The sequence below is a fragment of the Hylobates moloch genome, unplaced genomic scaffold (genome assembly GCF_009828535.3).
Source record: "Hylobates moloch isolate HMO894 unplaced genomic scaffold, HMol_V3 SCAFFOLD_15, whole genome shotgun sequence".
In the NCBI taxonomy this organism is placed as follows: Eukaryota; Metazoa; Chordata; class Mammalia; order Primates; family Hylobatidae; genus Hylobates; species Hylobates moloch.
In genome coordinates this window covers 13,586,029-13,600,740 of record NW_026652290.1, presented here as the reverse complement: position 1 = coordinate 13,600,740, position 14,712 = coordinate 13,586,029, and the positions used below count along the sequence as shown (strand labels likewise).

General features: G+C 34.9%; 1 protein-coding gene across 4 annotated transcripts; it reads left to right on the top strand.

The window, feature by feature from the left end:
• The first annotated feature begins 321 nt into the window (after positions 1 to 321).
• On the top strand, positions 322 to 14,680 carry LOC116483713 (ATP-binding cassette sub-family A member 10-like). Of its 4 annotated transcripts, none has more exons than XM_058429052.1 (6): positions 322 to 5,974; positions 10,201 to 10,238; positions 12,315 to 12,435; positions 13,103 to 13,220; positions 13,911 to 14,002; positions 14,228 to 14,680. In XM_058429052.1, exons 1-6 carry the CDS (start codon positions 5,924 to 5,926, stop codon positions 14,432 to 14,434), a joined length of 627 nt encoding a protein of 208 aa, XP_058285035.1. In that variant the 5' UTR covers positions 322 to 5,923; the 3' UTR covers positions 14,435 to 14,680. The 4 variants fall into 4 exon arrangements, with proteins under 4 accessions (XP_058285035.1, XP_058285034.1, XP_058285036.1 ...); XM_058429051.1 differs by lacking the exon at positions 322 to 5,974 and adding an exon at positions 12,073 to 12,190 and having other exon boundaries at positions 9,680 to 11,404; XM_058429053.1 differs by lacking the exon at positions 322 to 5,974 and having other exon boundaries at positions 9,680 to 11,404.
• The last annotated feature ends 32 nt before the right edge of the window (positions 14,681 to 14,712 follow it).

Below are 14,712 nucleotides of genomic sequence, written 5' to 3'. Positions count from 1 at the left end.
GACCAGAAAATAATAACTTTTGCCATCTCCTCTTTACTATCCAAAATATACTGGATTTCTCCTTAGGAAACCTATTTTGCACCGAAGTGATTTGCTATTGTTTAATACAGAGTATCTTAACCTTGGTACTATTGACATTTTGGGCTGGATAATTTTTCGTTGTGAGAGGCCGTCCTGTGCATTACAGGGTATTTGTAACATTCCTAGCCTCTTCCCACCAGATGCCAGTAGCACACTCTCCCAAGTGACAACCAAAAATATCTCCACACTTTGCCAAATATTTCCTGAGGGAGGGTTGGGGTGGGGGTAGGGGGAGGAAGACAAAATTACTCTCATTTGAAAATATTTAATGCATTGATTTGGGTTGAAAATTGATTCATTTATCCAAAGGTGTCAGTGGAAAAGTTAGTTTTAATGATTTTCTGTAGTTTTTCCATACATAAGTAATGTTTCATACTCAGTGCTCAAAGGAGGTGGATTCTTGATTCTGGTTCACTCAGATTGAGGTAGTAGGGAGAAAATTTCAGTTCTAATCTTGTAATAAATAATTCTATCAGAGTTTTATAGACTCTATCTGCAGACTTATTCTCAAGGTCTTTGTGCATATTTGAATGCATGTCTTCTTTGAGTGCTGTTTTGAGTTAATCTTAGGTTATCTTTGAATATTTTGTAAACTGTCTTCTTACATGTGAAGTTATTTATTTGCTATTCTTAAGTCATTTCTCAATGGGGTTCCCAATTTGGGACTACTCACTTTGGGCAGGGGGGATTTACAAGCCTGCATTATAAATATTAGAAGTAGGTGCCCTGGATAAAAATAAACTGTTTATAAAGACAGTGTGGCAGATCCACAAGTTTGAATAGTTTTGCTTACGTTTTGAAGTTCAAAGAAAGAATCTTTTCAAAAAATCCTACTACTATTTGACTTCCCCATATATATATAGGTATTGTAAGATACAAACCCAGGATCTTATCTTTGTCCTCATGGTTATTCCCATGCAGCTGAGGGTACAAAACCTATACAGCAGACAACTGAGACAAAAGTTGGGAACTGAATTGTATAGAAAGCCACTGGAAGTTTTCTTTTGCCTAGTTAAAGCTTAAAAGAATTTACAATGTACAATTTAAATTCAGAGTTGTAACTGTGCTGGGGGACAATGAATTTTACACTGAAATGTGACAGTGTCAAGATTATTTAAAAGTATTGCATCTCTAACTTTAAAATTAGGTGGTTTTTTTTTGTTGTTGTTGTTTTTTTAAATCCAAGTAACCATGAGAGATACAGTTTCTAATCCTGCCAGGTGGAAGCAGCACAATGCAAGGTGTGGGTGGGTGCCTAGTATGTCTAGTAATGGGACAGAAAAAGAGTGAAACTCTGACCACCAGATGGCAGCAGAGGCTTGTGCCAAAGGGATACCTTTCTGGTCCCAGAAAGGGGTGGGGTAAGGCCGCTTGAGTAGTGGCAGTGACAGCAAGGCAGTCTAAGAAGCCAGAACTGAATGAACTAAGAAGCCAGAGCTGAACTCTTCTGAGCCAGGGTCACCCAAGTGCTAGTTCATTTGAGAAATGGTGAGGCAGTAATAGAGTTCAAGAGTTTAGAACAAAGAGTAAGAGGGGTGAGCCAGAGGATAGTCCTAGCCATTCAACAAACTTAAAGAAGGCAGAACAGCTAGAGGTTAAAAAGGACAGGAATGGTTCTTAGACAGGACAGGACAAGAACCTGAAGTTAGATTGTAATCACCAGTTATAAATCTCTCCTTTGGTCTCTTTGAGGAGCCACAAAATAGGAAACGTTTCAGGCACTCTCCAAATGGCACAGAATCTAGTTATCTCTAATATTGAAAGTAAATTTTATTGATAACTGGGATAACTTGGAGGGAGATGGGCAGAGATGGTTAAAGGAAACCTCCAGAAATGGTGTTGTTTGAGTATCATCTTTTTAAATAAAGGTATAACCATAGTCTCAAATCTAATTTTTTACTTCTCACTTCTTTTGCTTCAAAAGGTAAAACCAGTGATAGTCACATCCTTCAGAAAAATTAATTTTTTTTCCTTAAACAAATCATTACTTAAGAATTTCATTGATAATTCCCACTGGGAGAAATTACCAAGATGAGCAAAAAACAAGTGGCATTTTAATTGGAATATTTAAGAAGTAAAAAAAATTCCAACTGTTAGAAGAGACTTGATGTGTAAGAACTAAGCATTAAAAATGGTAATTAAGATTAATTGAAGGTTTACTCTGTGAACGCCATTGTTTCATTGCTCTATGCAAATTTTGTAGACTATTGGTTCATTGACCAGCAGCATCAAAATTAACTGGGGAGAGTGATGCCAGCAAGATGACATAATAGAAGGTAACCCACTCATTACCCGCCACCCCCCATAACAACAATAATTCTGCACCACCACAGACCAAAGTCTCTGTGCAGGAGCCTCAGGATTCAGGTATAAGATTGTGAAACCCCAGTGGATCCCAAGACCTAGAGGTTGTTTTGAGAGTGCAGACAAACACCCTAGTGGCTGATCTGCTGATTTTGCTTCTGGGTTCAAGCCTGGAAATGGTTCCATTCCCCAAGGAGCTTGGCTAAAAACCCATTTGGTCTTGAGCCTACAACCAAAACCATCTGCCAAGGAGTCCAGAAAGAATCATGTACACTAGTGCCTCAACAGAGAGCCTGCTCTGACTGCTGACAATGAATCTGGAAGTTGCCCTGTGACTTGACTTCAGCCCTTCTCTGCTGAAGTCCCAGTTCAGAACTGCTCACACAAGGACCTAGAGTGAGACTCACCCACATATTGCATCCTGGGAGTCTGAACTTCCATGTTGTGCTCTCCAGCCTCTGTCCCATAATAGATCCTGAGGGAAGCCAGCCTCAGTTCTGACCCCTCTGCAGTCAGGGAACTAGCCCATCTGTGCAGAGACCTGCTGGGAGATGCACACTCATCTGAGCCAATAAGATAGGCTTGCCAGCTGCCATTCTGCAGGAGATCCAAGGGTCCCCAGTCTCAGCCCTGGCCTCACCTGCTGCAATCAAGGAACTACCTCACCTGTCCAGGGACTGTAGGAGATGGACATCCATCTTAGTTACCAGAACAGTCTTCTGGGTTTAGGTTTCTGGCCAGATTTTTCATACAACCTGGGTACCCTTCTTTGGTCTTCCCCAGGTCTATCTGGGCTAGAAAGCTGCATAAATCTCAGAGCTCTCCCAAGACTCACAGCAAACCTGGGCTTAGCATGCCCTTTAATGCTCTAATGCCGAGACAGCTGTACTGGTCTTGGGCTCAGAGAAGACAACAGTCAGTCTCCTTAGAGTCTGTGGAAGATCTCCTAAAGAAGAATGGACATAAACAAAGCCAGATTGGAGAAACTAGAATAAATGCCTAATCCTTCAATGTGCAGACATTGTCACATATCCACAAGCATCAAGAACATTTAGGAAAATATGACCTTACCAAGTGGACCAGGGACTGGCCCTAAATGAGGCACCAGGGACTGGCCATAAAGTGATGGAGATTGTGACCTTTCAGACAAAAAATGTAGAATAGCTGTTTTAAGGAAGATCAATGAACTTCAAGAATATACAGAAAAACAATTCAGAAATTTATCCGATAATTTAATGAAAATTGAAATAATAAAAAAACTCACAAACATGCCGGAGTTGAAAAATACAGGGAACATAATAAAAAATAAAATAGAGACCATCAAGAGCAGAACTGATCAAATAAAAACATTAGTGAACTCGAATACAGGCTATTTGGAAATAATCAGAGGAGGTAAAATAATGAATGAAAAGACAGTGAAGAAGGCTTATGGAATTGATGGGACATGAAAAGAGAAAATATTCCAGTTGCTGGAGTTAAAGAGAGAGTTGAGAAAGACAAAGCAGTGTGAAGTTTATTCAAAGAAATAATAACAGGACTTTCCAAACCTGGAGAAAGATATAAATATACAGGAACTGGAAGATCACAGCTCATCAATCAGATTCAACCCAAATAAGAATACCCCAAGATATATTATAATCAAACTTTGGGAGGTCAAAGACAAATAGAGGTCCCTGAAAATAGAGAAATAAAAGAAGTAAATAGCATATAAGGAAACTCCAATACACCTGACAAGAGACTTTTCCAGCAGAAACCTTACAGGCCAGGATGGAGTGAAACATGATGTATTCAGAGTACTGAAGGAAAATAAAACTGCCAACCCTGAATACTGTATCCAGCAAAGCTGTCCTTCAGAAATGAAAGAGAGATAAAGACTTTACTAGACACACAAAAGCTGAGGGGAATTCATTACTATCAGACCTGTCCTATAAGAAATGCTGAAGGGAGTTCTAATCTAAAGACAAGAATGCTAACATGATTGTTATTCTAATACTGTAATTGTGGAGCATAAACCACTTATATCATTAGTATGAAGAATAAAAGTCAAACCTATTAAAAATAAATTATTTGCTAAGAGATAGGCAATATAAAATGTAAAAGATAAAAATTAATTGTGACATCAAAAATTCAAAATGTGGGAGGAGAATGGAATTAAGTGTACAGTTTTTTTGTTTTTCCTTTGCTATCAAAGTTAAGAAGTTATTTTAAAATAACTTGTTATAACAGATGTTTTTTGTCAGCCTTATGGTAACCACAAAGCAAACACCTATAATAGATATATTAAAAATACAAAGCAAGAACAAAACACTACTAGAGAAAATCATTTACACACAAAGAAAGATTGTAAGAGAAGAAAGGGTCCACAAAACAACTAGAAAACAGGTATCAAAATGGCAGCAGTAAGCCCTCATCTATCAATAATTAACTTGAATGTAAATGAAATAAATTCTTCAATCAAAAGACATAAAGTAGCTGATTGAATAAAAAACAAGACCCAATTATCTGCTGCCTACAAAAGACTCACTACACTTGTAAAGACACACACAGATTGAAAATGAAGAGATGGAAAAAAATATTTTATGCACATGGAAACAAAAAAAGAGTAGGAGTAGCTATACTTATATCTGATAAAATAACCAGAACTGTAAAATGAGATAAAGCCATTATATAATGATAAAGAGGCCAGTACAGCAACAGGATATAATAATTATAAATACATATGTGCCCAACATAAGAGTACCGAAATATATAAAGCAAATATAAATAGATCTAAAAGGACAAATATACTGCAATAAATAATTGTAAGGAACTGGAATAGGCAGATCATCCAGACAGAAAATCCACAAAGAAACATTATAATGAAACCACATATTAGACCAGATGGATATAATAGACATTTATGAAACTTTCTGTCCAACAGCTGAAGAATACACATTCTTCTCAATAGCACATGGAATATTCTCCAGGAAGGGTCATATGTTAGGCCACAGAACAAGTCTCATCAAGTTTAAAAGAATCAAAATTGTATCAAGTAGCTTTTCTGACCACAGTGGAATAAAACTAGAAATCAATAACAGGAGGAACTCTGGAAATGGTACAAATACACGGACATTAAACAACATCCTCATGAGCCACTAATGGGTCAATGGAGCAATTAAAAAGGAAAATTTTTAGAACATTCTTGAGTCAAAAAGGGGGAACATGATATACTAGAACCAATGGGATACAGCAAAAGCAGTTTTCAGAGGGACGTTTATAGCAATACTTGCCTACATAAAAAAAGTAGAAAGATCTCAAATAACCTAACACGACAACTCAAGAAACTAGAATAACAGGAGCAAACTAACTCAAAATTAGTAGAATGAAAGAGACAAACTCACAGGAGAATGCCATTTGAAGACACAGGCACATAGAAGAGAGAATGCCATGTAATGACATCACAGATACTAGAGTTATGTATCTGCAAGTCAGGGAATGACAAGGGTTGCTGGCAATCACCAGAAGCTGGGAGAGAGAGCATGGCTTTTCAGATAGAACAATGATTTTTGGACTTCTAGACTCTGACACTTTGAGCAAATCAATTTCTAAGGTACCCAGTTTGTGGTACTTTGTTACGGCAGCCCTAGGAAACTAATACAATGGAAATTTGGGCAGGGAATGTAAGAAGATGAGCTAGTTTATAAGATACTTTATAAGATAAGGTAGCTTAAGAAAGCTGGCAGTGACAGTATTTTCTCATATGTAATTGCCAGGCATATGTAAAGAAAGATGGAAGGAGAGAAGAGATTATAATAGAAGTTAACAATAAAATAAAAAGAGATAACCAAGAGAGCTAGATTTTAGATTAGGTAATAGAATTTGATTATGCAGTGGTGTTGAGTTTAGAAAAAATTGGCTCAGTTTCCTCTGGAAAATTAGAATGAAGTAGAGATATGTGGAGGAAAACTTCTGCCAAATTGCCTCTGATTGTACATTAATATAGTACACTTACCTGCTGAAAGCCATCGTGCTTTCCGGGGTCAAGGACTCAAGAATAAGGAAGAGTTTGATGAGGGGGCGCTAGTTGGTATTATGCAATGTGGATGTACATAAGCCTAAATCTGGAATATTTCAACATTCTGACTCTGTAGCAGAACTGTATAATTATAAATATATAAAGGCTTAAGAATGAAAAGGGTCCAAATCCTATTATAAATGTGTAACAGAGACCTGAGAATTTTATATGACCTCTCCAAGGGACACAGACAATGAGTGACAGGTCTGCAATGCAGGTCTCAGACTCCCAACTGTACCATATTGGAGATTGAAATCCCTAAAATTATTGTCTTAGTGTGTTTTTTATTGCTATAACAGAACACCACAGATTTAGTTGTACCCAGCAGACTGGGTAATTTATAAAGAAAAGGAACTTATTTATCACAGTTCTGGAAGCTGAGAAGTCCAAGAGCATGGCACTGATATCTGGTGAGGGTCATCCCACAGTGGAAAGGTGAAAGGTGAAAGCATGTGCATGAGACAGACAGAATTGGGCCTAACTCATCCTTTTATCAGGAGCCCATTCCCAAGATAATAGTATTAATCCATTCATGAGGGTGGAGCCCTCATGACCTAATCACCACTTCTAAAGGCTACACTTCTCAGTACTGTTTCATTGGTAATTAAATTTTAACATGAATTTTAGAGGAGACATTCAAATCACAGCAATATGGAAATAAAAAATATTTTAAAAATTTGGCGATTAAGAAGGGTGTGTGTCTGTATTATAGTATGGTTTTAGTTGTTTTCCCCACCCATTTAAATGAATATTACCATTAATGTCTGGGATTGGTACCAGGTTAAGTTTCATGTTTTCTATTTCATGAACTTTTACTTCTAGTAATGATTTTGCCTGAATAGGAAGAGAAATGTCACTAACAACAAAGGAAAGCAATTAAAGTATGCTTCCTTTGTTGTTAGTGACATTTACAATTAAAGGAACCATTTATTTCCATATTCCTAATGAAAATGGCAATCATTTGAAGAGTCTCTGAGTCCTTTACCCTTTCTGTCTCTGTCACTTTCATGAATGGTCATTAGCTTCTGTATGCATACCAAGAAATGTATTATTATAGTTAAAATCACATAACAAGATTTTCAGGGTTGATGAAGAGGTATTATTTGCCATTCTGAGAATATCCAATTTAGTTGTAGCTGAAAAAAAGTAACAAAATCATTAAAGTTATGCCCATCTAGTCTATACCACTACACTTTTTAAATGGGTATCAGATATCATTGTCTTGATTAACACCATTTTCATGGTGGTAGTTAAGAGTGAGGGATCTTGGAGTCCAAATACTATTCTGGACTCATCTGTTGGCTTCACGTTTATTTAAATATCTGCAAATAACTTCACCTGTTAGCGTCACCTTTCAAATTTGTTTAATGGATGTAAATAGAGTACCAACTTTGTAGGTTTGCTTTGAGTATCAAATGGGAGAATTCATTTAAACCCTTAGAACACTTTCTAGTACATAGGAATTAGTGAATACAAGGAACCATTTAACTGAAATGCAGTTAACTTTCAGATGAAACTTTCTCATTGGAATGATTCAGATTTCTGAGATGAGCAATCCTCATTTTCTCTCTCTCTGTGTTAACTCCTTATCAGATATATGATTTGAAAATGTTTTCTTGTATTCTGTAGGTTATCTTTTTACCATGTCAGTTGTGTCCTTTGATGCACAGAAGATTTTAGTTTGATGCAAACACATTTGTCTATTTTTGGTTTTGTTGTTTGTGTTTTTAGTGTCGTATTGAATAAATCGCTGTCTAGTGCAATTTTATGAAGTTTTTTTCTATGAGCTTGATAGTTTTAGGTCTTCCATTTAGGTCTTTGATCCATTTTGAGTTAATTTTGTGTAGAACATAAGGCCTTCACTTCATTCTTTTACATATTGACATCAGTTTTCTTAGCACTATTTGTTAAAGAGATTGTCTTTTTCCCACTGAGTGGTCTTGGCACCCTTGTTGAAGATTATTTGAGCATATATGGGAGGGTTTATTTCTGGGCTTTCTATTCTATTCCATTGGTCTATTTTAAAATAAAAATTTTATAGCTGATTTATTTCTTTATTTTATTGTCTCCCTTTTCAATGTAATGATGGCCACATTAAGGCAATTTGCAACAACTTGGGAATGATTTTATTTTGAAAAATTATTTTACTGGATATACAATTTTTGGATACATTTTTTTCTTTCAGTTCTTTGAATACATCATCACACTTTCTCCTGGCCTCCATTGTTTCTGAAGAGAAGAAATTGTATTGTTACTTCTCTCAGAGTGATGAGTCCTCTCCCACTTACTGTTTTCTCTGCCTTTGATTTTCAGCAATCTGACTCCGATGTGTCTAGATATGAATCTTGTAATTATCTTACCTATGATTTGTTAAGCTCCTTGAATGTGTATATGAATATTTTTTAAAACAAATTTTGTAAGTTTTGGGCCATCATTTCTTAAAAAAATTTTTCTGTTCTCTCTCCCCTATCTTTTTGGAACTCCCACTGCATATATTTGATATGATTGATACTCTTTGAGGCTGTGTTTATTTGTTGCTCATCATTTTTCTGTCTGTTCTTCAGATCAATTATATAATAGAAAGTCTGTATTTGAGTCATATTTTACTTAATTTTTGAAATACGACTTTATTTAGTGAATGTACAGTAGCTTTTGTACATCTTTGATAACACTCAAAACCAATTTCTGTTAACTGATTTTTTTTTCTGAATGTGGGTCACACTTTTTTGTTTTATAATTTTTGTTGTTTCTTAAAATACTTAAATGTTTAATCCTCTGGATATATTTTATGGTTTGTTTTTAGATATAGACTAACCTTTGTATTTTAAGTTTTTCCAAAAAAGGGCATTTAGTTATCTCCATGCCACTTATAAATACTCCATTTTATGTCTTCCAACATGAAATGACATCTTTATCAGTATTAAATTTGCTTATATCTATGGACTGATTGTGTTGATATTCTCCCCATTGATCCATTTGTTTACATCAGTGTCAGGACTACATTGTTTTAATTATGGTAGCTTTATATATTTTCACCAATTCAAAATGATACATATGTCCTATCATCCTAATTTTTCAAAATTTTTCTGTTTTCCTACTCAGTTTTATTGATGAAAATTAGAATGCAGTCAAGTGCCAGAAACTGGTATGTGGACTTTTATGGACATTATTGTTAATGTTTATTTTGCTAGAGCAGTATTTGTGAGTTGAAAATATTTATGTTTAAAGGTTCATCTGCATTTAAGGTTTATTTTATATACTTTAGTATTTTATTTTATATTTTTACTTTATTTCGCTTTTGTGTATATTCAGTTACATTTATTTATGTATTTATTTATTTGCCATAAAATTTTTTTCCCATTGCACGTTCTAGCTAGGTTTCTATACAAAAATATAAAATTCTTGTACAATTATCTTATATCAGTTTACCTTACTGAATTTTCTCATTTCCAATTTTTTTTTCAGATTCTTATCTTGCATTTTCTGGTGAAACAACCATGTTATGAAATAATTATATTTTTATTTTGAAAATATATACTGCATTATATATTCTTGCTTTATGACATTGGCTTGAATCTCTAAAAATCATCCACTAACACTGTTGCAAGAAGGCATCCTTACATTGTTTCTGATTTTACTGAGAATTTTCTTGGTGCTTAACCATTAGCATCATAGTAACTTTTAAAAATATAAACTACTTATCTTACTAAATCCCTCAATTCCTGGGTTACTGAGAGCTTTTGTCTTTTGTTTGTTTCTAGTATTTATCAAGAACGAATCTGGAATCTTCTCAAAGCCTGTGAGCCTCTGTTAAGAATGATTAATTTATTTTAAATAAAACCATTAAAAATTAATAAATTTTATTTTATATTCTGTAATGTTTAAGAAATCTCCCCCTCCCTAAGGTCAAGAAGATATTATTTTATATTATTTTCTAAAATATTTATATTTCCCTTTCACATTTATGTCTTCAATCATCTAAAATTCATTTTTTTTCCTGTGGGCTTATTTTATTTCTATCTTTAAGGATGTCCAGTTGTCCCAGCAGTTGAGACAACTGTTTATTGAAAAGTCTGTGCCTTTCCCATTGATATTCAGAGCTACTTCTATTCATATATCAGTTGCCTATATATGTAGAGTCTGTTTCTGGAATAACTATTACATTTTGTTTGCTTCTGTCAAGTTCACAGGGACACCACCAGTCTGGTACCATGTTAAACCATGTTCTAGGCTTGAGATTTTGTTTCGACCATCCAGTGATGTGAATCTGGGCTCCAAGTCTGTGTAAAAACTGGCTTGTATTTCCACCTTCACTTTCTCTTTCCATGATGAGCACTCAAGGCAATGATGTTAGCAATATCCTGAGGGTTCTTTTCACCCCTCACTAAAAGTATAACCCTTTGAGGTCCATCCTTTATTAGAGAAAGAGTGACCTATCTACCCCTTGCTTGGGGAAAACTCTATGCTTCAACAGTTTCTTCTGTCTTCTGCTCCTGGAAGCATGAAGAATGGCATGAAAATGGAAGTTTTAGTATTTCAAGGATAAAGAATAACTCTAGGACAAGAGTTGCTTTGGGGCTAAACCTATCTCCTATATTCACTTAGATTTGGCTTAAAAAGCCCATACTATTTTATTAGCTCTTCTATGCTTTTAAAAAGTTTTTAAAAAAATTAATGTGGGTTTTTAATTCTTTGTCAGTGGGAGGGTGAGTTTGAATAAACCTTTCTTCCACATGAGAAGTATTTTACAAGTTGTTTGTCAAATTTATAAGAAAATGATCAAATCTTCTGTGACAAAAAAATGGACAAATATTGACCATTGAGTGTGAATGCCATGGTGATGCTAATTCTAATTATTTTTCTTTTCTTTTAGCCATACCTTCAGAGTGTTATTTTCCTTTTTGTCATAAGGTGTCTAGAACTGAAGTATGGAAATGAAATAATGAATAAAGACTCAGTTTTCAGGTTGGGAAAATATTAATTGAGATCGGAATGTAATTTAAATATTTAGTCTTTTTAAATTTATAATTTCATTTATTTATTTGTTTGTTTTTATTTTTGAAAATAGAGACAGGGTTTCAGGTTAGGAGAATACTAATTGAGATCTGAACGTAATTTAAATATTTAACCTTTTTAAATTTATAATTTTATTTGTTTTTATTTTTGAAAATAGAGACAGGATCTTGCTATATTGCTCAGATTGGTCTCAAACCCCTGACCTCAAGTAATCCTCCTGTTGTGATCTTAAATATTTAGTCTTTATTGCAGTACATTTAACATCAGTTTATTAAAATGGATTTACTACCCAACACTTGGCTAAGCATATTGTACAGTGCTATTTTCAGGAAAAGAAAACAGAATTAGATTGGATGCAGGGATATTTAGTTTCTAAGTCATAGGTTCTGATTTTAGGCAAGATGAGTTTTTGCCCTGTACATCTCTGTAAGTAGTGTTTAAGCATCAAAGCTTGCTTTTCTCCTGGTTGTGGCCATTATGGGTCCCTAAGGAGAAGATACAGTAAAAACTGGTTCCATATAAAACCAATTAGGATGATCTTTTATGGGGAATGTGGTCATGATCTGGATGGTGACAGACTAAAAGACCCGTATGTCTACATTTGAGTGATTTAAAAGAACGAAGCGACAGAGCCAGTTGACAGATGGGATACAATGTTTTAAAGAGAAGAAATAGTCAAAGAAGATTTCAAGGGACTTGGCTACTGGAGGTGTTATTACTGCCAAGAAGAATCTTGTAGGTAATAAATTAATGATGTGATAGTCTTTTTAAAAAGGATAATAATTTAATTATAGGGATTTACATTTTCTTAACAGTTGTGCCCAAATTGCATTTTTATGTTATTTTATTTCCTCTGTAGAATCTCTCCACGGAGTAGAGAAACTCATCCCAATCCAGAAGAGGCCGAAGAAGAAGATGAAGATGTTCAAGCTGAAAGAGTCCAAGCAGCAAATGCACTCACTGCTTCAAACTTGGAGGAGGTGAACAGCAGGGATAAGACCCTTAATAAAATCCTCAGATAGTTTGTCCTGTAGAATTGATGAGATGTTGGTTTTTATTTTGAAAGCTGCTTTAGTTTTTTAAATATTTCTATTTATAGCTTATATTCAAATTATTCTCTTCAAAACTAACTACCCTGTCCTCATTCTTTTAATTTTTTCTTCTTCAGTTTTCTGTGGGTCTTACTCTTCCAGCTCCTCATTCATCAGTATAATCAACAAGTTCTCTGATTTTTTAATCAATTTTAGCAAAGTCGCACATTTTTCAAGAGTTGCAATTTCATTTTGTATTATAGTATACTTGTAATATTAATAACTGAATAGCATATGAACAAGAGCAAATGAATTTACAATGCATGGAAATCAATAAGAAATAAACTGGGAATGAAATTGTGGAAAGGGCAAGGATAGATGCTAGCATAATGCAAAGGGAATGTATTTGATTAGGAATTAATTTTATTAGTAGTTGATTAAGTAGCCCTTATTTATGAACATACATTTGGGTATTTTATTTGAAAAAAGAGGCTAAAGCTCTTCAGCTTGGCCTAAAATTTAGTTGGGTTTATAGACTAGGGAATGGAAAATAAAACATCAATTTGTAAAGTATCTGAAATTTAACGGGGAAATCATGCTTTGTCATGTTTTCCAGGAACCAGTCATAACTGCAAGCTGTTTACACAAAGAATATTATGAGACAAAGAAAAGTTGCTTTTCAACAAGAAAGAAGAAAATAGCCATCAGAAATGTTTCCTTTTGTGTTAAAAAAGGTTTGAATAATTGTTCCTTTTATTATTATTATAATGTTCCTTATTCTCTAGATTTAAGACTACGAAGGGGACAAATTTTTATTCATTGAGATTGTTCATATATCCTGGTTAATGAGTAATTATAAAACTTCTTCACATGTCAGCAGATAAGTCTTTTCTACTTCAAAATCATGTCCCAATTCAAATGGCAAGAAACCCAATCTTGGATTAAGAAGACCCTGATTCTCTGTATTAATGTTGTAACACAGGAGAATTTTCAAGGTGCTAACTAAGCTTTTGTTTCAGAAATGTTATTTTGGGGTGGCCACGGTGGCTCGTGCCTCTAATCCCAATGCTTTGAGAGGCTGAGGTGGGAGGCTTGAGGCCAGGATTTCGAGACCAGCCTGGGAAACATAGCAAGACTCCATCTCTACAAAAAAATTTAAAAATTAGCTGGGTGTGGTGGTGCATGCATGTAGTTCTGGCTACCTGGGAGACTGATGCAGGAAGATCGCTTGAGCCCAGGAGATCGAGGCTGCAGCAGGCAATGATTACACCACCACAGTCCCGCCTAGGCAACAGAGCAAAACTCTGTCTCTGAAAAAAAAAAAAAAAAAGTCATTTTGTTTCAAAATGTTATGCAACCAACCAAGCAATTTTAGATTAGTCAACCTTGAACATTCAAATATTGATGGTGACTCTTTCTTCCAGGTGAAGTTTTGGGATTACTAGGACACAATGGAGCTGGTAAAAGTACTTCCATTAAAATGATAACTGGGTGCACAAAGCCAACTGCAGGAGTGGTATGTGACATGTGAAGGAAATTTTATTTTAAATATTGATGACATCCTTCTATTATTCCTATCAGTAAATCAAATATCTTTTTAAAAAATAGATGAAAGAATTTATAAAATTTCTCTTGCGTATTAAAAAAATATTGTAGCTTAATGGCCGCTTTTATCTCCTTTAGTAGAAGGGGGATTGGAGCAAAAACCAAAAGTGGATGTGACATTCATTGTCTTGTGTAGGTGATGTTACAAGGCAGCAGAGCATCAGTAAGGCAACAGCATGACAACCGCCTCAAGTTCTTGGGGTACTACCCTCAGGAGAACTCATTGTGGCCCAAGCTTACAATGAAAGAGTACTTGGAGTTGTATGCAGCTGTGAAAGGACTGGGCAAAGAAGGTGCTGCTCTCAGCATTTCACAGTACAGAGAGAAGTCTCACAATTTGTAGCAGGAGGAAGGGAAAAATATGTCATTTCTTCATTATGTGTAAAAAGGAAATTATAAACAATGTCTTTAAATTTTCATGCAAATAAAATGATTGAAATACCTGAATAAGAACCAAACCATAAGATTTAGCATTTATGAAAATGTTAAGGAAGCTTAAATTTACTATCTAGAATAATAGTGCTTAGAGTTTCCTATAGTTGTTTTAGAGAGGTCCATTTGCCATATACTTCATGTATAATCACACTGTTTTTTGTCAGATTGGTGGAAGCTCTCAAGCTC

Excerpts from the sequence above, each read along its gene's own strand:
- LOC116483713 (XM_058429051.1), top strand. The coding sequence starts at position 12,099 with ATGGGATACAATGTTTTAAAGAGAAGAAATAGTCAAAGAAGATTTCAA. Across the intron at positions 12,436-13,102 it reads CTGCTTCAAACTTGGAGGAG|GAACCAGTCATAACTGCAAG; the intron begins GTGAACAGCAGG and ends CATGTTTTCCAG. Across the intron at positions 14,003-14,227 it reads CAAAGCCAACTGCAGGAGTG|GTGATGTTACAAGGCAGCAG; the intron begins GTATGTGACATG and ends TGTCTTGTGTAG.